The sequence below is a fragment of the Pleurodeles waltl genome, chromosome 3_1, assembly GCF_031143425.1.
Source record: "Pleurodeles waltl isolate 20211129_DDA chromosome 3_1, aPleWal1.hap1.20221129, whole genome shotgun sequence".
NCBI lineage: Eukaryota > Metazoa > Chordata > Amphibia > Caudata > Salamandridae > Pleurodeles > Pleurodeles waltl.
In genome coordinates, this window is record NC_090440.1 from 1374176966 (window position 1) to 1374197641 (window position 20676).

General features: G+C 47.0%; 1 protein-coding gene across 2 annotated transcripts in view; it reads left to right on the forward strand.

Annotated features, from left to right (window-relative positions):
* TBCEL (tubulin folding cofactor E like) overlaps positions 1 to 20676 on the forward strand; it is a 244719-nt gene that overhangs the window by 142992 nt on the left and 81051 nt on the right. Inside the window, exon 1 of one of the 2 annotated variants that reach the window (XM_069224879.1) lies at positions 17930 to 18207. The exons of the other annotated variant lie outside the window; for it this stretch is intronic. Within the exon in view, the coding sequence (XP_069080980.1) occupies positions 18151 to 18207 (57 nt within the window). The 5' untranslated portion in view covers positions 17930 to 18150. Of the gene's footprint in view, positions 1 to 17929; positions 18208 to 20676 lie in introns of those variants that run through there. 2 annotated transcript variants of the gene reach the window in all.

Sequence of the window (20676 nt, forward strand, 5' to 3'; positions counted from 1 at the left end):
ACACCGAAATCATCTAAGCGGCTCTCCCAGCTCAGCAGGAGAACGGATACTACAGTATTTACTGCACTTGGGGAAACTCGCCCCATAATCTTTTGCGGGTATTCCTTTTACAAAACATTTTTGCTCAGAACTCAGCATGTTGTGGTCCTAGGACAATGGGGCTGCCTTCAAAAGGTTCAACGTGAGGTGCTCTTTCTAACTAGTCCGTTCTGGATCCCCACGCTAGGTTAGTGGGACCCCAAAATAATAACACCTCCCGACATTCAGGGGGTTATTCTAACTTTGGAGGAGGTGTTAATCCGTCCCAAAAGTGACGGAAAAGTGACGGATTTACCACCAGCCGTATTACGAGTCCATTATATCCTATGGAACTCGTAATACGGCTGGTGGTATATCCGTCACTTTACCGTCACTTTTGGGACGGATTAACACTCCTCCAAAGTTAGAATAACCCCCTTAGTGTCTTTTTAAGCTCTCTCATGGCTCAAACTTTAGTTTTACAGCTGAGAGTAGTTTGTGTTTTTAGAGTCTTGTTTGAAATAATATTCCAGTAGTCCTGCTAGCCCTTTAGTTATATGCAGGGACTCTGGAATTATGTGGCAATAAAAGTCCAGTTATGCATTTACAACTCCAGTAACTCTAACTCAAGCAAATGCGAGACTTATTGCATTGCAAATGCTTGTTTTTTCAGGTGTTGGTGGAGGCACCTTAGAAGTCCTATGCTTTTAACAGTCAGGGTATGCTCTGTATGAAAGGTCTGCACCAAAAATAGATTATTATTTTTTGCTCTGGTTAGCCTGTTCCAGTTCATCAAGTTTTTTTTTTTTTCGGTTAAATGTCGGTTTAGGAACCGGTTTATCCTCCTGCTCCTGCCCACAGGAGACAGCGGGCTATTCGCGGGCTTTCTGCTGATTAAGTTGGCACAGAAACAGACCCAGCATCTCCTTAAACTGCCAGCAAAGCAGAGGGAAGGAACTGTCATCGCCTAGACAACCCACCTCTTCTATCCGGCTATATTCTGCCACGAACTGGCTCCCTTTTTGGTAAAAGATATGACTTGTGATCTCTAAGACACGAGGACTGTGAAGCGCCAACAATTGCCTCAAGTTCAGTAATGGAGAACCCTCAGCCAGCTGCCTGCACTTGCAGTTAGTCAGAGCTTCTAGAGATCATCCTTATTTTCGATGTCACTCCAAAACCGAAGGCTGTTGGTGTTTTTTAACAGAATGCAAAGAATTGCGGTGGAAATTGACACAACATAACGTATGTCGCCGAACTGACAAATGAAGTGCGGGAATTAACGATGACTTTTAGGCTGATTGCAAGTGTCTTTTCTTCCTCGGCGATGTGTAGTTTCCAGTCTTAACATGGAATGCCTCCTCTATTAACTAAAATTCATAAATATTGGCTGCCTTACACTGCGAATGACAGCATTTTTACACCTAATACAGTAATACACTTTAGTTATGTTTTTATGTTACACAGCTTCGTCAAATGTACTTCTCATTCAACTTGCCAAGGATATTGTACTGTAAAATGCAATGGTTTCAACATAATATGTTTTAGATCTCCAGTGTCGCTGTAGGCGTCTGCATTATGTCAGAATCCTTAATTTGTCACCTTACGTTTTCCTCTTAGTGCAGATTTTGTGAGGGTAGGCGATGTTATCCCGACTCTAGTTCTGGTATGGAGGACAGTGTCTCGTCCCAGGCTCTGGCAAAGTCGAGCTTGATTTTCCCTTGTTTGCTTCCCTAGGAAGGGGGACACTCTCAACCTCAGCCCATTGTAGTATTTCTCTATGCCATGCATCATAGCTAGGTACCCGAGGGGCCTTCCACCCCAGTTACTTGTCACTTCTATCGAAGAGACACGATCAGCACATCTGGCTGTTTTCTTCTTGTTTTTCATTGCTTAATATACAGAACTCTGGAGTTCTTGTGACATGCCTATCATTATCTACTTAAACCAGTTCACTTACCTTGTCACAAAAGTCCTGTAGTTCTGGGCAGTGCCAAACCGTGTGATAAATATAGCGGGTTTTCCCGCATCTGGGGCATTTGGCCTGTGCATCAGAGTAAATATTATGGATTTGTTGCGTTAAATGTCCCATTGACATGCTAAAAATGAATCAATTTAAATTTAGCGTTTCTAGAGACTTTAGTGCATACCTACTTTTGTGCATAGCTTAGAATCCTTCCCCAATCTTTGTTTCTTATAATTTTATCTATGTCTGCCTCACATTTAGTAAGGCTTTGGAATGGTCCAGTAGCACATGATACATTAGTGTCGCTGCTTTATGTTTACCATGGCTGTAAATATCAACTTCAGACCTTTGAGCTTGAGGTTCACTCTGCCTGAGTTCCAAAGTCTTCACATGGTTGTCCCCATAGCTACGTGGAGTAAGATGCGTCCCCTTTTGGGCTTTAGTAGTGTGTCCAATATTCCAGGTCATATATGTCAAAATCTGGGACAGACACTCCCACAATCCCTCCACCCCTGGTGTCGGAAGCTGTACAGTTCTCAAACTGCCGCTTTTTAGTACTGATGGGGAGAGTGACAAGGTAATACAGCAGATATAGGCAATGGCTTTTTTTTCAACACGGCTATCCTCCCTACGTTCAGGAATAGTCAGCCCTTTTCAAAATATTACAGTCCTCTTCCCTGCCCTGATTGTCAGCCCTTTATTGCCTTCTAGTACGTCCATTTCTGTTCTGTAAGTTTGTACCCCCCCCAAATATTTCACAGTAATTGACATTTCAGTCTACTCAGTAATCCTCGGACATCTGTGTTATCCAGACTTTGACATACCTGGTATACATTAGATTTGTTCTAATTTGCTAAGGAGTCATGACGTGTGGCCAAACCTTTCCGGGGCCATCATGGCCCCCATCTGCTTCTAAGTTTGCATCACATAGACGCTGAGTCCCTCCAACTGTGATGCCACTTAGACCATCGGTTGTGCCAGAGACTTGGCTCAACGTAAACTGAAGGCGAGACAGGGGTATCCCTGTCTTGTTCCCTGTCCCACAGTGTATTTCTTCAATATTATCTGGGCCTGTTCTGACTCATGGTGTGGGGATTATGTACAGTAACTTGGTCCAGGCAACGAACCCCTTGGAGAGCCTAGTTATTCCCATGGGGTCGTATAGGAAGTCTCATCTCAGTGTGTCATATGCTTTTTATCATGTCACATGACAGTATTATCTGCACCTGGGTGAGTTTTGCAGTGTGGTGAAGTACTGTTATTATTCGTTTTCCTTTTTATATTCGGTGCTATGTTGTGCCTAGATGTATACCTGCTTTTGAAAGGCTGTAGTAACTCTTGCATGTATGGTAGCAGTCTGGTTTCTAATATTTTGATCAGCGCCTTGTAATTGCTTTTGAGCATCAAGAGGGGCTTGTACAACTGTGTCTGTTATGTCTCTGCCATTCTTCAGTAAGGAAACCTCGTTGGTGGTTTTGAGAAGTCTGCATTCCCTCCTTGCAGTGCTATATGCCTTTTTCAAGACTGGTGCTAACAGGTCTCCATTTGTGGCGTGGAACACTGTTGGCACACCATGGGATCTCAGTACCTTTCTCCTGGTCATATTCTTTATTTATATTCTCAACTCTTCCACTGACATTTCCTCCCCCCAGAGCCTCTGCCTCTTCTTGGAAGATGGTATAAAAGTTATTTCTTTGAAATATTTGAGGATCAGTCACCCTTTTTGTGGGATATAGCCCTTCATGGCACTCAAACAAGGCCTTATACATCTCGGTCTGTGAATATACCATATCCCCCTCAATATTTGTACACCCAGTATGGGTCAGTACGTCTTCCTTTTAAATGACTTTCCACAGAGCTGATGGCCTAATACCTGCTACAGTGTTAATGTAGTGCCCCCTAAGTGCCATTTTAAAGCTTCTGACTCAACTAACACTGATGAGGCTGTTCCTCTGTTATCCTGGAAGTAGTGCTGTTTCTCCTTCCTAGTGAATTGTCTAAACATGTGACCGTTTAGCGCCTCTTATTTCAGTTTCCAGTTTGGGATTGTATTACTAGTTCTAGCCCATTTTACTGTCATGACATGGATTATGATTAGAGTAGGATCCAGTATGATACGCAGCACAGGTCTCAGCCGTATGTATTAAAGGGAACCATATTAAATTTCCACTAGCACATGTAGTTTGTGCACGTACGAGAAATGGGAGATTGCCCTGCTAATCAGGTGATATGCTCTCCAAAAATTAATCCGGTGCTATTGGAGATGTAAAATAGTTGGTGCCTTTGCTTATTCGTTGCAGCAGTGGGAAGTCGGGTGCAACTTGTCATGGTTAAGATCTAGTACACTATTGAAATCGCCACCCACTATCATTAAATAATGAGTTAATTTCCTGTAAAAAGAAGGGTTGATCAACATTCCGAATATACATTATTATTAGGCAATATCTATGCCACCCAACCTGCTGTTCCAGTTAAGTAACTCCTCTTTTTCTCTTTGAAATTCGCTATTGGTTAGACAAGTACCCGCAGCCTCAGATAAAAGATTGCTCCTCTAGCATAAGATGAGTATTGAGTATTAGATCTGGCACCTCCAGCGTTTCTGCAGTGCCATCTTTAGGGGAGTTTCCTGCAAAAATGCTGTTTGTGCCCCTCTCTTTATAATATATGACGGCACATTGTAATTTTTGTTGTACTGTTGAGCCCCCGAACAGTCCACATGAGTATCGTTACAATTCCCCTGTCCTCACCCATTCTAGATGTGTTGGATATGTGTAGTGGGCAGGACCATTCTCCCTACATTAGGCCCCTTATGTACTTCCTGCAGGAGTTTCTATCCAATTACTTCAGTTTATGCCAACACATTTCTTGCCACATGTAGCCCCATTGAAAACCTCTTTTACCAATAAACCTTTAACTTCCCCAGCTTTTCGTCCCTGGGCAGAACACCAGCCCCCTCCCTAACCATAACACAATAAATAAGTTCTTATTGTTACCAAGGTCCTCTACTGAGCTGTGGGCTAACGGCACCAGTGGAAGGGAGGGGAGTCAGCAGCTACCTAAAACGGCTACATGTTTGTTGTTCAGCTCAATGCCTTACTTCACGAGGAGCGCTGAAGAATCTGGTACCTCCATCCATCATCATTTTGTTGTGAGCTGTGGATTCCGAAAATATAGTGTATTTACTGTTATCCACAGTAAAATGGTCTTTCGTTCTTGCCTGCTGCAAAATATAATCCTATTCTGGAAGTGTAGTAGGCTTGCCACCACTGATCTATGGGCGTGGTGGAAGAGGGCCTGTTCCATGGTGGAGAATGTTAACAGGCCTTCAGGTGCCACTGTTTGCTTAAAGAGGTCTCTAAGGGGCGAGACTGTGCAGGAACCCTCGTTTTTTTTTCTGAGGCAACGACCCAATTTGTTTCTTTTTTTTAAACAAATGACTCTTGATTGATATGTTGTGCATGGGCATGGTGCGTTTGACACAGACAAACTTCTCATAGCATTGTAGTACCCCATGAATCACAACTCACATAGATAGTATAGCATCTGCTGGGAACATCCACAATACAACGGTATGGTGGTTTCGCTGATTCCTTATTGAGGGGAACAGGGTTGCAAAAGCCCCTTGCCTGAACAATGCCAGACAGGCCCTCCAACTAGAAAAACAAATGTCCGTGTGTAGAACCTGGCTTCATGTGCAATATGGGGGAACAGTGACCACTGTTAACTGTAACCACTGTATGAGAGTGGTGTCTGGGGGGTGGAAAATTACACGATAAAGGTGTGGCGGTTGTGGAACAGTGCCTGGGGGGGGGGGGGGGACCAGGCTAGGGGGGACCATGAATAGTGATGGTCCGGCTTTCTGGTTCTTGACCGTGCGCATTGTGATCCCTTGGTGGCATGGCAAGTGGTCAGCAGATATTGCACGACCAGTGATGCCTGATAATGTGACACTACCTTTCCCCAGAACTGCTCAATAGCAGGTCAGGACCACACCATGTAATAGAAGAAGTCTGCCCGTGATTCGAGCATCGTGGGCACCAGGCGGCCGCAGTCTGGAACATGCGGTGGATGTGCATGGGTGTAAGATAGGTCTGATGGAGGTAATTACACTGAGTATACTTCAGTTGGGGGTTTCTGGACAATTTGCATACCTGTTCAAGTGCTATAGTCCACTGTTGATCTGTGAGTTGTACACCCATTGTGGTGGTTCACTTATATTTGAGAGTTGGTAAGTTTTTGTTATGTGGTTATCTAGTAATGGCTTATACAGTAATGAGATAGCTCTTCTGGCGTTTCTGTGGGTGAGCATGGTCTTCAAGGGCTGGGATGGGTCAGGCTCCAGGCATTCGGGGCCTCACAGGTGTCCTATTGAGTGTGATAATGCATTGTAGGGCAGGAATTGTCCTTCATCTATGCCGTACTGCTGCTGGAGTTCCTTATAGTCAATAGAGTTTTATGCACATAGAGATTGCCCAGTGTGGCGACTCCAGCCTCACCCAATAACCTGACATTATGGAGTGCTGACACCTTGCAAAGGCCGGCAGCTCCCACAGTGGTAAACTCTGGGAGTAAGGTGTCGGGCCACTCTTTCGTTGGACATATCTGTACCAGCATTTCCTGCCAGCCCCGATCAACGAGCCAGGGTGCAAGGTGGCCTGCCTGGGACCCATCAAGCAGTTTATTTTTGTGTCGTCCTGAGTCTTTTTGTGTAGTCTTCTGCTCGGTACTTGGGTTGGTCGAGAGCCAGTGCTTTGGCCACTGTAGGTGGGCTGCCGCATCATAGAGCTCATAATTCGCTGCACCCATTCCGCCTGTGCCATTCTCTTATGGCCAGATCCCAGATTAAGTTAGGAAGGCGGGAGCCCAAGATCCCTGAAAGGGAGGCGACCGGTAGGGCGAGAAGTGGTTCAATATCCTAGGAAGGGCCAGCATCTTGGCTATCACCAACCTGCCCATTGGGTGTTGCGGCAGGGAGTTCCAAAATGCCAGTAAGCTGCATTTGCCGGTGACAACTGCCTCTAGGTTCACTTTTAAAAGGTTCTTTTTGGAGTGGTAGATATTCACTCCCAGGTAACAAAAGGTTTCTGGATACCATGCCATTTTCAGATGGGTAAGCACCTCTTCCTCTGTCCGCATTAGTTACTCATTTAGAACAGGCCGGACTTTGCACAATTCAACTTCAACTCAGAAATCTATTGAAAGTCATCCAACGCTTACATTACACTTGCAAGGTCTCCACTTGCATCTCTAAGGATTACCAATGCATCGTTTCATAGAGCGAGATGACTTCCCATGTATTACCACTTGAGATCCTCCACTGTGGGCCCCGCAGGCAGAATAGCCCTGCGGGCGCCCCAAAGCCATGCCAGAGATTATCAGCTAGAAAGGACATCCCTGTCTGGTGCCTCTGTGTATCTTGTGTGCTGCTGAGATTTCTCTACCAGTGAGCATGCCCACTGTTAGTATGGTGTAGAGCAGCATGTTATCCAGCACACTATCTCCTGACCTAGTCCCATTCTCTTCATCCCTTCCCTTTAGTATGGCCACCGTAGGTTATTAAAGCATTCTTGATATTGAGAGAAAGTGCTGTGTGGGCTGGTGTCACCTGAGGGTTTTCCTCAATCAGGCAGAAGAGGTGCCTCAAATTTAGAAAGGTATTATGTCCTGGGATGAATCCATTTTGGTTATGGTGAACTATTGTGGCAAGGCATGGCAGTACTCTGTTTGTGATGACTTTCCCAAGGATCTTTTAGTCCAAATTCAAAGGGGATAGGGGTCTGTAAGGATTCATATCTAGTGAGTCCCTGCCTGACTTAGGTAGGACTACTGTCAGTGCTTCCTGCAAGGTCACCAGGAGGACACCTTCGCCACATGCCCATTGGTACATCTTGTGCAATTTGGGCACGAGGGTCTCACTGGTGGAGGAGTAGAACTCTACTCCATGGGTTGAGTCCTCCCAGGCTTTGCTGGTCCCCAGCAGCTCCGCATTTCTTTTCCAATAACATTTACCTTTACCAAGGCTTGTTGGTGGGTTTTCCACACCACTGACTGACTGCAATCCTTCCTTCGGCGTGGGACGTGGACTTCATCACTTTACGAACTCTTCAGCTGCTCCAGTGCTGACTGTCTTAGTTCACCGTTGCACTGGACCTGCATTCACAGACAGGTGGGTAGTGGCTCCTGTCATGACCGGACACTCCAACGTGAACTGGATTTAGCCCCCTTCTGTTACAGGTCTCCCTCTACAAAGATCCACCTTTGGTTTCTTGCAGCCTTGTCTGATTCTTGCAAAATCTTCTGATGAGGTCCTTTTGGTGGGTTTGGGGAAAACCAGTTACATACCTATTTTCTCCTGGTCGCCGGGGGGGGGGGCACTCTGGTACTTACCTTTTGGGGTTCCTAGTTCCTCCAGCCCCCCACTACCAATTCCACTTCCTTGGGGGGGGGCCCGACTTTCGCATTCCACTTTCTTAGTATACGGTTTGGTCCCCCCAGGGCCTTCAGTATTTACTATTGGTTTCACTGTTTTCTATTGCCTTTTATGCTAATTCCTAACTCCTAATGTGTATATAATTGTTTACTCACATGCTAGTGGAGTATTGTCTATACAGTATTTTAGTATTTGTGTTACTATAATAAAGTACCTTTCTTTTTGTAACACCTTGTGGTTCTTTCATGTGTGTAAGTGTTGTGTAACTACAGTGGTATTGCAAAAGCGTTGCATGTCTCCTAGATATGTCTTGGCTGCTACCTCAGCTACCACAGCTACCTCTAGAGAACCCTGGCTTCCTAGACACTGACTACACTGGGTACATTTGCCAGGTCGATTTAGCAGTGAAAGACTCCAACAGGCACTGCAGTGGCAGATCTGAGACATGTTTACAGGGATACTCATGTGGGTGGCACAATCTGTGCTGCAGGCCCACCAGTAGCATTTGATTTACAGGCCTTGGGCTTGGGCATCTCTGGTGCACTTTACTAGGGACTTACCAGTAAATCAAATATGCTGATCATGGATAACCCAATCACCAGTACAATTTACATGGGGAGCACTTGCACTTTAGCACTGATTAGCAGTGGTAAAGTGTGTAGAGACAATAAACCAGCAAGAACAGAGTCCAGCAAACCATAAAAACAGGAGGTCAGAAGGCAAAAAGACAGTTTTCTGTGCCAGGATGGTGGTCCACCGTAAAGCCCATCCCCTGGGAAATGGACCACCTCAACAGTTTTGGGCTCTCTTCCCTCATCTGCATTATCCATTTGAGGGGCTTGTGGTTGGTCTGACCAAGAAGGTGAGGCCCACACAAGTAGGGTCTTAGCTTCCTCTGCGCCCAGACCACAGCAAAAGCTTCTTTCAATTGCCTGGGGAGTAGTCTCCTTCTAAGGAAGACTACAGGCTGGTCTAGGCCCTCTTTGTTCAGCTGTGAAAGTACCTGTCCCATACCATGCTCTGAAGCATTTGTCTGTACCACAAATTCCTTGAAGTCGGGGGCCAGCAGCACATGGTTTCCTTCAGGGTGTCAAACACAGTTTGACACACCTCAGTCCACATCACCTGTCTAGGTTGCTTCTTGGAAATCAGCTCTGTCAAGGGGGCAACAATGGTGCCATACCCCTTGACAAATCTCCTGTTGTACCCAGTGAGGCCTAGGAAGGCTCTCATCCTCATCTCCGTCTGGGTGTTGAGGGGTGCCCAAGCTCGAATGCCATCAATCTTGGGTTGTAGCGGCACCACCCGGCTGCTTCCTACCTGGTGTCCCAAGTACACCACTGACCCCTGCCCTATTTGGCACTTACTGACCTTGATAGTGAGGCCTGTGGCTTGCAGCACCTTCAAAAGTTCTCAGAGGTGGTGCAAGTGGTCCTCCAAACTGGACCTGAAAACAGCAATGTCGTCAAGGTAGGCAGCACTGACGTTTTCAAGCCCAGCCAGGACCTGATTGGCCAACCTCAGAAAGGTGGCAGGGGCTTTCTTTAACCCGAAGGGCATAAACTGGAACTGGAAGTGCCCCTCTGGCATTGAGAACGTTGACCTCTCCTTGGCCCTATCAGTTAAACCAATATGCCAGTACCAAGACATTAAATCAAACGTGGTGAGGAACTTGGCAGCCCCCAACCTATCAATGAGCTCATCAGCTCTGGGAAGGGGACGGGCATCAGTCTTGGTGACTGTATTGTGCCTTCTGTAGTCCACACATTTAGTCCACACAGAACCAAAGCTCTGGTGTGGCACCAGGTGCAGCAGCCTTAGGTACCATAGCCACTGGGCTGGACCAAAGGCTTCTGGAGTGCTCAGTCACCACTAAAGCCATCATCTTGGATATCTCATCCTTGATGCTGGCCTTCACTCTGTCAGCTAACCTGTACACTTTGTGTTTCACTGGCAGGCTGTCCTCAGTGTCCACATCATGCGTGCTTAGATAGGTGACACTGGAAGTGAGTGAGAACAGAGTTACAAATTGTCCCAGTACCTGGGGATAGTCACTCTGCTGCTCTAGAGTCCGAGAAGGGGTGAGGAACATGCCTTCTACTCACCCATCCAGGCAGACTGGAGATCAGGGAATGGTTCACTCTCCTCTTCCACCCCATCATCTATAGCCAGAAGCGTGGTTAAATCAGACCTCTCAAAGCTGTGTTTGAGGCGGTTAACATGTAGGGCCCTCAGGGGGTTCCTTAGAGTCTGCAAGTCCACCAAGTAGTCGATATTACTCTTGTGCACCTTTACCTCAAATGGCCCTTTCAACTTGTCCTGTAGAGCACAAGGCTTCAGTCAGCCCATGACCCACACTTACTGTCCAGGCTGAAATTCAACCAGAGTGGTATTCTGGTCGTACCAGCGCTTTATGTCCTCCTGGCTTGCCTCTAGATTCTCTTGAGCGAGCTTCCTGAAGCAAGCAGTCTGGTTTCTGAAAGCCAGCATGTAACTAAATACATCTTGGCTTAACTTCCTACGAGCTTGCTCCTAGCCCTCTTTCACCAGATTTAGAGGTCCTCCGACCGGGTGCCCATATAACAGCTCAAAGGGGCTAAAGCCAACTTATTTTCTGTGGTACTTCCCAGTAGGCAAAGAGAAGGCATAGTAAGAGGACGTCCCACTTATGCCTCATGGAGTCTGACAGACCCCCAATCATGCCTTTCAGGGTTCGGTTGAATCTCTCAACCAACCCGTTACTTTGGGGATGGTAAGGAGTGGTGAACTTGTAGCTGAGCCCACATTCCTTCTACATGGCCTTTATGTACATGGACATAAAGTGGGTACCCCGGTCAGATACCACCTCCTTGAGGAAACCACTTGGGTAAAGATCCCCATCAGGGCCCATGCCACAATAGGCACTGTCACAGTCCTAAGAGTATCGGCTGGCATGATCCACCAAGACCAGGATGAACCTGTTGCCCAGTGCTGTATTGGGGTCCAGAGGCCCTACTTTGTCAATGCCTACCCGCTTGAAAGGTGTGCTCGTGACAGGGAAGGGTTGGAGGGGAGCTTTTCATTTCCCTCCACTTTTGCCACTCGCTTGGCAAGTCTGGCAGGTTCTACAGAAAGCATTAGTACTTTTACTCATTTGGGGCCAGTGGAAGTGGGTGACAAGCCTATCAAAGGTCTTGTCCTGCTCCAAATGTCCTTCCGGGGGCACATCATGAGCCAGACCCAGTAGGAAGGCTTTGAAGTATTGGGGTACCACACGCACACTGGCTGCTCCAGGCTCAGCAGCCTTAGGCTCACTATACAGGAGACCATTCTCCCATTAGATCAGGGGATCCATGGATTCAACGCCAGCTGCCTGGTCCTCGGCCTGCTGCCTAACACCTATGAGAGTTGGGCACACCTTCTGCTTTGCACAGAGCTCCTCCCTGGTGGGACCCCCTTCTTGGTGCCAATGGGCCAGCTCAGATAGGTCTCCCAGTTTGGCCACTTGTTTCCCTTTAGGTACCGGGGCGTCCACCTTGAGCTTAGCCCCCTCCCGGACAATGGCAACTTCAAGGACGAGTTCCCTGTGCGCCTTGCCCTTTTTCTTGGCAGGCACCTGGGCCACTGTTTCAGGCTCCAGGTCCTTCTGTTCACCCTGACTGGTTGCCATGGACCGAGTGGTCACACATGCACACTCTAGCAACCCCAACATCCCCAAGTGCGAACTGAGCTCAACCTCCTTCCAGGCGGAAGTCTCTAGGTCGTTGCCCAGCAGACAGTCAACAGGCATGGTGGGACTCACAAGTACCCTCAAGGGACCTGAGACCACCCCCATCCCCCCAACTCAAAGGGAACCTTCGCCAACTTACACTGGTGCTCTAGCTGCCCATTGCAAATACTTGCGGAATACACCAGGGACTATCTGCTCTTGTGACACCGGACCGTGGTCACGCTGGCTTCAGTATCTCTGAGAGTTTCTACCCTCTGCCCATTGATGGTCACCCACTGCCAGTATTTTTTGTGTTGTCAGACATTAGGTTTCTCTGGACAATCTCACTGTGTCCTAGTGAGATATGGGTCATCTTGTTGGGTCCCCACACCCACCTGACACCAACTCCTCCCCAAGTGTTACAGTGGCCAATCCCTTGGCCTGGCCACAGGTGGGTGCTGTGTCCACTTGGGATATTTGAGATCCCCCTTCATGTGACCCACCTGGTCACAAGCAAAGCATTTATGGGGTCCCGCCTCTGCAGTCTTTCATTTAGACACCCATGGTTTCTTATCTCCTGGGGGGTGGACATTCTTACTTTGGTTACTAGATGAGGCTTTTGGAGAACCCCTTTTGTTGACCCTTGCCCCCCCCTCCCCCCCTTTCAACACACTCTCTTGCTTGGGACCCTGTCCACCTTTGGAGGAGTCTTCCCCATACACCACCTTGTGGACCCTGGTACTCACCCAGCGGTCCACTTCGATAGCAAGCTTCCTGGGGTCAGTCAGCTTGCTATCATTCAAGTGCTGGCACAGCTCTGGAAAACACAGACTAGACAAGTGCTCCCATGCAATTAAGTTGTACAGCCCCTGAAAAGCTGTGACATTACTGCTCATCAGCCAACCATCCAGTTCCCTGCAAAAAGAATCCACACATTCTAACCAAGTCTGTAAATCAGTTTTCTTACTTCCTCTAAACTGAGCCCTGTACTTGTCAGGAGTGAGACCATACCTGGTGAGAAGGGCCTCCTTCATGTCAGAATAGGTGAGGTTGTACCCTTTACCCAAAGTGTCCTTCCCCTCCTCTGTGAAGTGCTCCTACAATCCTGCTCCCCAATTCTTCTGAGGGACCCCATTCATGTGGATAGATGCCTCATATCCCTGAAACCACCTCAGGATATCATCTCCCTTCTTGTACTCCCTTCCTACATCTTTGGAATGTGGCTATCCTATCTGAATGCTTTGAGGTATTGCTGCCACCTTCTTGCTGGATCTACTCCTTTGATCCACCTCCTTTACGCTGAGCTCATGCTCTAAGAGCATCTTCTTATTTTCCATTTTAAGCCTCTCCTACTCTATGTGATGTCTTCTGGCTTCTCTCCTGTCGTCCAGCTCCTCTGGAGTCAGGCCCCTGAACTACCACTGCTGCTTGGCCTGGAGGGTACCTGCCCCCTAACAGCTCTTGCACCCCCAGCAAATCTTCCCTTGGATTTAGCTCAACAGTCTCCCCAGTTGGATCCTCAGAATGACCACTCGCATTTCTGGTTGCTACCCAGGCCCTCAGTGCCTTTTGTAGCTCCTCCTTCTTGGTGACGTCTCTAACTTGAACTTTGAGGCTTTTGCAAACTGACTTCAGTTCCTTCACAGTGTAGGTTTCCAATCTATCCTCCTCAAAAACCAAATCCAGCGATGTAACTGATGACGTTCTTGACTGAGACATGATGTAGTAAGAAGTTCAACTTAAAACCAAAACCAAAAATAGATAAAAGGAAAAGACAAAAACAAAAAACATTTATGTGGTATGTAGTGGTCTGCAATATGGTAGTAGTGTACACCAATCACTGTAGGTCAAGTGCAAATGCAAGTCCTATCCTACCACTGCCAACCAGTGTTAGAAATGGTGTCTCTAGTTGGCAGTCTGTTTACACCCTGTCCAAGTAGGGACCCTCACTCTAATCAGGGTAAGGGAGAGACCCAGCTCAGATAACCCCTGCTCACCCTCTAGGTAGCTTGGCACGACCAGTCAGGCTTATCTCCGAAGCAATGTGTTAAGCATTTGCGCATAACACACAGTAATACAGTGAAAACAGAACAAAAGGACACCACACCTGTTTTAGAAAAATAGCCAATATGTGTCTGTGTAAAACAAGAGCAAAACAAGAAAAATCCAACATACAAGAACAAAGTTATGAATTTTGCAATAATTAACTTAAAAACCATAGCTCCATCGGGGGCTATCACGTAGTCGTGAGCAACAAATCTAACAGTTCAGGCCAGGCCCTGCATTGCGGTCTAGCTACGTTTTCAGAAAAACCTGCAAACAGTACCTTGGAAATGCAGGGCGTCATGATCCTCATGATGAGATCCTGAGTGCGGTGTCACTGGAGGTTGGTGCGGGGGTCGTCGGGCCCTTGAAGTCACACGCCTTGCAGATCGAACTCCATGCTGATGACAAAGTTAGGAGTGCTGGCATGGATGGTGTGGGGGCTGCGGTGCGAAGCAGGACGATGCGCTGTGCAGTACCCACAGGTCATGGTGAAGGCAGTGGCTCGCTGACGACGCCTTCGACGTTGGTGAGATCAGGTCTGTGGTGTGAAGCAGGGCGGTGCGACGTGCGGTGTCTTCAGGTCACAGTGCAAGCAGCGGCGTCGTTGTTGCTGTAGCGCTGTCACAGTGCAGGCAGGGGCATCTGTTGATGGCGCTGGCGTCAATGGACAGGGACTGGGGCTGCGGTGCGGGACACGAGGGTGCTTTGTGTACCTCACGAGCGGTGTCCACAGGCCACAGTGCAGCCAGCAGCATCGGTGTCAGGGTGGAGCGGCTTCTTCGGGGATACCCAGGCTGCGGTGTGAGCAAGGCAATGCTGAGTGCGGGATCTACAGGTAAATGGTGTAAGCAGCGGCTCAGTGATGCCGTCAAGTAGCAGTGGCCGTGAGACCAGGGTTGCAGTGCGACATGGGGCAGGGCTCCATGCGGCATAATCATGTCACGGTGCAGTTAGTGCCGTCGTTGACAGTGTTTTGGTGTTTTTTCTTCTGTTGCAGCACAAAACACACAGTTCCCAGTGCTGTAGGCAGATGAACCTGAAGTCTTTGATATCCCTGAGACTTCCAACATGAAGCAAGCTCTACTTTAAGCTCTTGGAGAAACTTCACAAGCAGGATACACAGCAAAGGTCAGTTTTTGTTCTTGTTAAGGGAGAGTCAGCAACTGTAGGCCAACCCAGAAAAGCACACACAACAAAGGGGCAGTACTCCTCCTCCAACTCTTCAGCTCTTCTCCTTGGCAGAGGTTCCTCTTGATCCAGAAGTGTTCTAGAAGTCTGTGGTTTTGCGTCCACTACTTATAACCCTTTCTCCCTTTGAAGTATGCAGGCTTCAAAGGAAAGTCTCTGTTGTTGACAAGATCCGGCCTTGCCCAGGCCTGGTCCCAGACACACATCAGGGAGTTGGAGACTGCATTGTGTAAGGACAGGCACAGCCCTGTCTGGTGTAAGTGTCAGCTCCTCCCTCCCCACACTAGCCTAGGAGACTCATGAGGATATGCAGGCTACACCCCAGCTCCCTTTGTGTAACTGTCTGGAGGGAATGCACAACAGCCCAACTGTCAGTTTGACCCAGACATGGACTACACAAGCAGGCAGAGGCACAGAATGGTTAAGCAAGAAAATGCCTGCTTTCTAAAAGTGGTATTTTCAAACTAACAATCTAAAAGCCAACTTTATCAAAATATGTGTTTTTAAATTGTGAGTAGAGAGACACCAAACTCCACATCTCTGTCTGCTCCCAATGGGGAATGCACCTAAAAGATATTTAAAGGCAGTCCCCATGTTAACCTACGGGAGGGATAGGCCTTGCAATAGTGAAAACTAATTTGGTAGTATTCCACTATCGGGACATGTAAAACACACCACTACATGTCCTACCTTTTAAGTACACTGCACCCTCCCCATGGGCCTACCTAGGGCTTACCTTAGGGGTGCCTTACATGTAGTAAAAAGGACAGTTTGGTCCTGGCAAGTGTGAACACTTGCCAGATCAATTTGACGGTGCAAGACCGCAGCCACAGACACTGCAATGGCAGATCTGATACATGTTTACAGGGATACTCATGTGGGTGGCACGATCAGTGCTGCAGGCCCCCTAGCAGCATTTGATTTACAGGCCCTGGGCACCTTTGGTGCACTTTACTAGGGACTTACCAGTAAATCAATTATGCCAATCATGGGTAACCCAATCACCAATACAATTTACATAGGGAGCACTTGCACTTTAGCACTGATCAGCAGTAAAGTGTGCAGAGACAATAAACCAGCAAAATCGGAGCACACCATAAAAACAGGAGGACAGAAGGCAAAAAGACGGGGGAAACATGCCAAAAGATGCCAAGTCTAACAATCAGGAAGACATGTTGGAGAATAGAAAGGTGGAAATGTGTTATTATCTATACTATTTTGCTGCATTTGTGCCTTCTAAATGTAAGCCAGTGTGTATGAAAGAAGACATTTTGAAAAATACCCTCTAAATCGTATGTTACTATGAGTGCCCACAAATTTAGTGATGTACCTATAACCACAGCTCCTAAGCTTCACATCTTGTGCCCATTTCATAAACATAAACAAACATAGGTTTCCTTGATATCCATTTTTCACTTTACATATTTCACCATATGAATTGGTCCATACTCCCGCTATACAATGAAAAACCATTTTACAGTGCAGCTCAGGTGTTAGTTCTGGGTACCTTGGGTTCTTGGAGCACCAACAACTCTGATATACCTCCACAACTAGAAGGGTCTAGCAAACATAATGGTGTGACGGCCATTATGGCAAAAAGTTGCAGATAAAAAATTATATTTTTTATTTCAATAGTTTCTTTGAGAAAACCTTGAGGGATCTACACATATGACCTATTGCTGAATTCAGTATGTTGTCTACTTTATAAACATCTATAGCTTTTCTGGATCACCCATGGGTTTCACGCTGGTTTCCTCCACAAAATAGGAGTAGTTTGAGAGCACAAAAAATAGGAAAATGGGCTAACTCATTAAAAGTGCCAAACCGTGGTAAAAAAAAAAAAAAAGGTTTCATTCAGCTCTGTATTTTCCTGAAAGCTGTGAAGATGGTGACTTTATCACAGTAAACCATTCATTTATGACATTTTTAGGGGAAAAAAAGATACATTTTGAACCAGAGCACTTTTTTCCTATTATTCCCCCAAAACTCAAAATCTAACTATAGTTTGCCTATTTTTATTATCCCCTCCAGTGGAATCCACAAACCTGGGGCACCTTTGGAATTTCCAGCATGATGGGGGGGGCGAGGGACGGCGCCAATTTGGTGTGGATACCTTATGTGGAAAGAAAGTTATGGAGCCCTAAGCTTGAATTACCCCAAATACCCAAAAAAGGTCTAAGCACTCGTAGGGGAAAGGCCCAGCGGTTAAGGGGTGAAAGGCCAAAACTACTGGCTTTGCTATTTGTTGTTTTCAAACTGGTTGAGTAGGCACTTTTGCATCCTGCTACAGAGACTGCAGGGTGGAATGTTGACGAACTGTAAACTAGGAGTTTTGCTTCTGTACAGTTTGTGTGGACGACCGGCCTTGGGACGGTGAGAATGTGCTGTTCCTGCACTGTAGCAAACATGTTTGTTTTTCTCGGTGTGTTTATTTGGTTTTGTGTTACATACTGGAGTAAAGATTGTAGTTCTTTTTGGCAGTGCTTGATGTCTTGGCAAGGACAGCAGGAATTTCTTGCTGTCGGCATGGTGATGTCAGCCCAGTGGTGGTATAATCGTCTGTGTAACACAGCCAGAGGCTTCGGAGCGCCCTGCTATTCTTAGGCACACGCAGGCCAGTGCATCGTCTAATTGAGGGCCCACAGGCTCTCTTTCTGCATTTGTGGTGACGTCTCCTGCCTTAGAGAGGCGGTCTTGTTTACCTCGGTTATTGTTGTGGGTTGGCCGCTTGTAGGCGGTTTGCCTTGAGCTTTGCACTCTTGTGGTTTGCAGGCAGGCGGCTATTCCTCTCTTGAACACGGGACTGAGCTGACAATGGTGCTGTTCTGGAACCAGGTGGAATATACCTGTCGGTCGCTGAATGTTGATCAGGTAAGCCCCGCTGCGGCGTATAGTTAAATGCTCGTAATACAGACTATTTCTCATAGCATCCTCTTTTTGCAGTCAATGTAAACGGGGGGAAAGGGAAAATAGGCCATGAAGAAATTTGCCCAGGATCACACATGTTGTCAGGTGGGGATGCTGGGACATGAATACAAGCCCTCAGTGTTACAGAGCCAAATTGCTACGACACCTATCCTTCCGCCGGCAAGTCTTTAATAATGGCCTACTACTAAGACATGATCTCAAAAGTTACTTAGGCGTATCTTTGTTTTGAGTGTTTCTGCTGCCGTGGCTGTTAAACGGTGACCGTAGTAACTAGTAGAAAAACGAGCATTTTAGTGCGTTTGTTGATTTTAATGCAGGGGCACTGCGAAGTAACGTAAGTTGTTTACAAGCTGTGCAGGCACTGCTGCTGTGGACACCGTGCGTGCCCGAGATGATATGATATGGTAGGTGTAAATACATTACATTTACTTTCTTAGTAAAGCATAGGTTTTAACGTCCAGGTTTAAGTGTGCTTGTGAATCTAAATAGTTTGAGGCCCGCTTTAACGTTGTTATGCTTTATTCGGCTATCTCGTTGGAGGTGGGAGGAGCCTGCCCAATCGGACTGCACTTCTGGGGAGGGAGGGTGGAGACCGCATCGGAGATGTGCAACAGAAGACGTTTGTTTATACGTGCCCCCAGTGTTGCAGCGCAGGCCGCCCTCTCCGTTGTCTGACTGTAATATTGGGGAAGGGAGGGCTGTCTTCTGTGGGTGGACAGCAGTCTCTCTTGTAATCCTACAGATGTTCGGTTTCATAGTTTGCTGGGACTTTTGTAAATTGGCCAGTGAGATTATAGATTTTGTGAACTGCGAAAACAATACCATGGAATACAGAACACGTGTCTGTTGTGTTATGCAACCAATATTTTTTCAGCCTGTGCTTTGTCTTGGAGTTGTTGCGTTCTGTTTGTCTTGTCTTTTGAGAATGAGATTTGTAGAATGTCGCGTATTTTAACTATTTAGAGTGAGTCCGTTCCTTTGTGTCTGCCAGTGTGTCTATAGAATCATCTGCCTTTTGTGTTTTTAAAAGGCATATTTTCTGTCTCTGCGGAGGCGTGTGTTCTGTCTTCTCACCCCAGTAAGTATTGAAGTCTTCGAAGTCTTTAATTTAACCGTTTGTTTTCCGAGTCGCTAGACACTCTTCCTCTGTGTGCTCACTGCACCCCTAGGAAGCTGTTTTGCGTGTTTAGACGACTGTCTCTTTTGGGTGCAGTGTTTTTTTTCTCTCAGTACTTCCTATGTCTTCCGATGCCCGTGGGCAGACTGCTATTTTCCCGGACTGATCTGTGTCCTCGGAAACCTTGTGTATTTTGTTGTCAGATCTCATGCTTAGGGCCCCTCAGACAGAGAGGCGTGCTTAGAGGTCGGCTAAGGATTGGCCTTTCATGTAAACCTTACAGAAACGTGGAAGTTAAAGGGGCTGCTGGCAGCTCATCTCGGGAGTTCCTTTACACTGTTAATGTTAATTTCTGTTCCGCGTGACAGCAAAGCGTGGCACAGTATTTTTACCTGCATCAGCCGGACTAGGAAGCTTGATTTCTACTTAGCATTTAAACCTGACATAACCAATTGTAAATAAATATTTGACATTATTTGATGCAAAGTCAAACCCAACTCGTCGAGGGAGGGTGGGCGCACATAAGTGCGTGCCTGTTGCGGTAAGTGCTACTTACCCCACCTGCTGATTCTTTGTTTGACGTTTAATGGGGCCAACTACAACAGACAATGCAGGCAGGGAGGTCTTTTACAACCTGCTTGTCTTCGGAGGCTGTTGGGGGTGGTGCGGGCGTCTCATTTATCATTCTGTAGACCCATCCACTTGCCTTTCTCTCTGCCGCTTCCGCAGAATCATTCGCCTGTTCCAAAAGGTTTTATGGGGAGATTTGATGATTTGACTTGGGCTACTTTGATGCTTTGATTTGGGCGCTCTGTGGTTTTACCAATGGTAGCCAATTCTTGAATGCTGTCAGACAATATGAGGCTTATGGTGCTGTTACTAAGATGGCCGCTCCAGCTCCAGCGTATGCCATTGTATGTGCAATGGCCTGTCCTGCTAGCTCTTTTGAATAGCGCGGCCTGCACTAAACAGTCATTTTTTGTCTCTTGGCATTGGCCTCTGATTTCTTGTTTGGTGTTGTAACAGCAGGCGTTACTGTGCTTCAAAATATTTAAGCCAAGGGCTATTGTAATCCAAGAAGGTACCCAAGGGCAGACCTACTTTCTCCTCAGGAGGGCAGATCGAGTTCAAGCGTTGCAGCCCCGGGCGGTGAGATTGGCGGTAGTGTTTTTAGCGGTCTGAGAGGAGGGAAAAGTTTACTGGTGTACTCGGCATTCCTTCACACTTTCACTTGGCATTCGTTTCCATAGCAGCTCGAGTGCAAACATTCCCAAACAGATAATTCAGCACGTCCT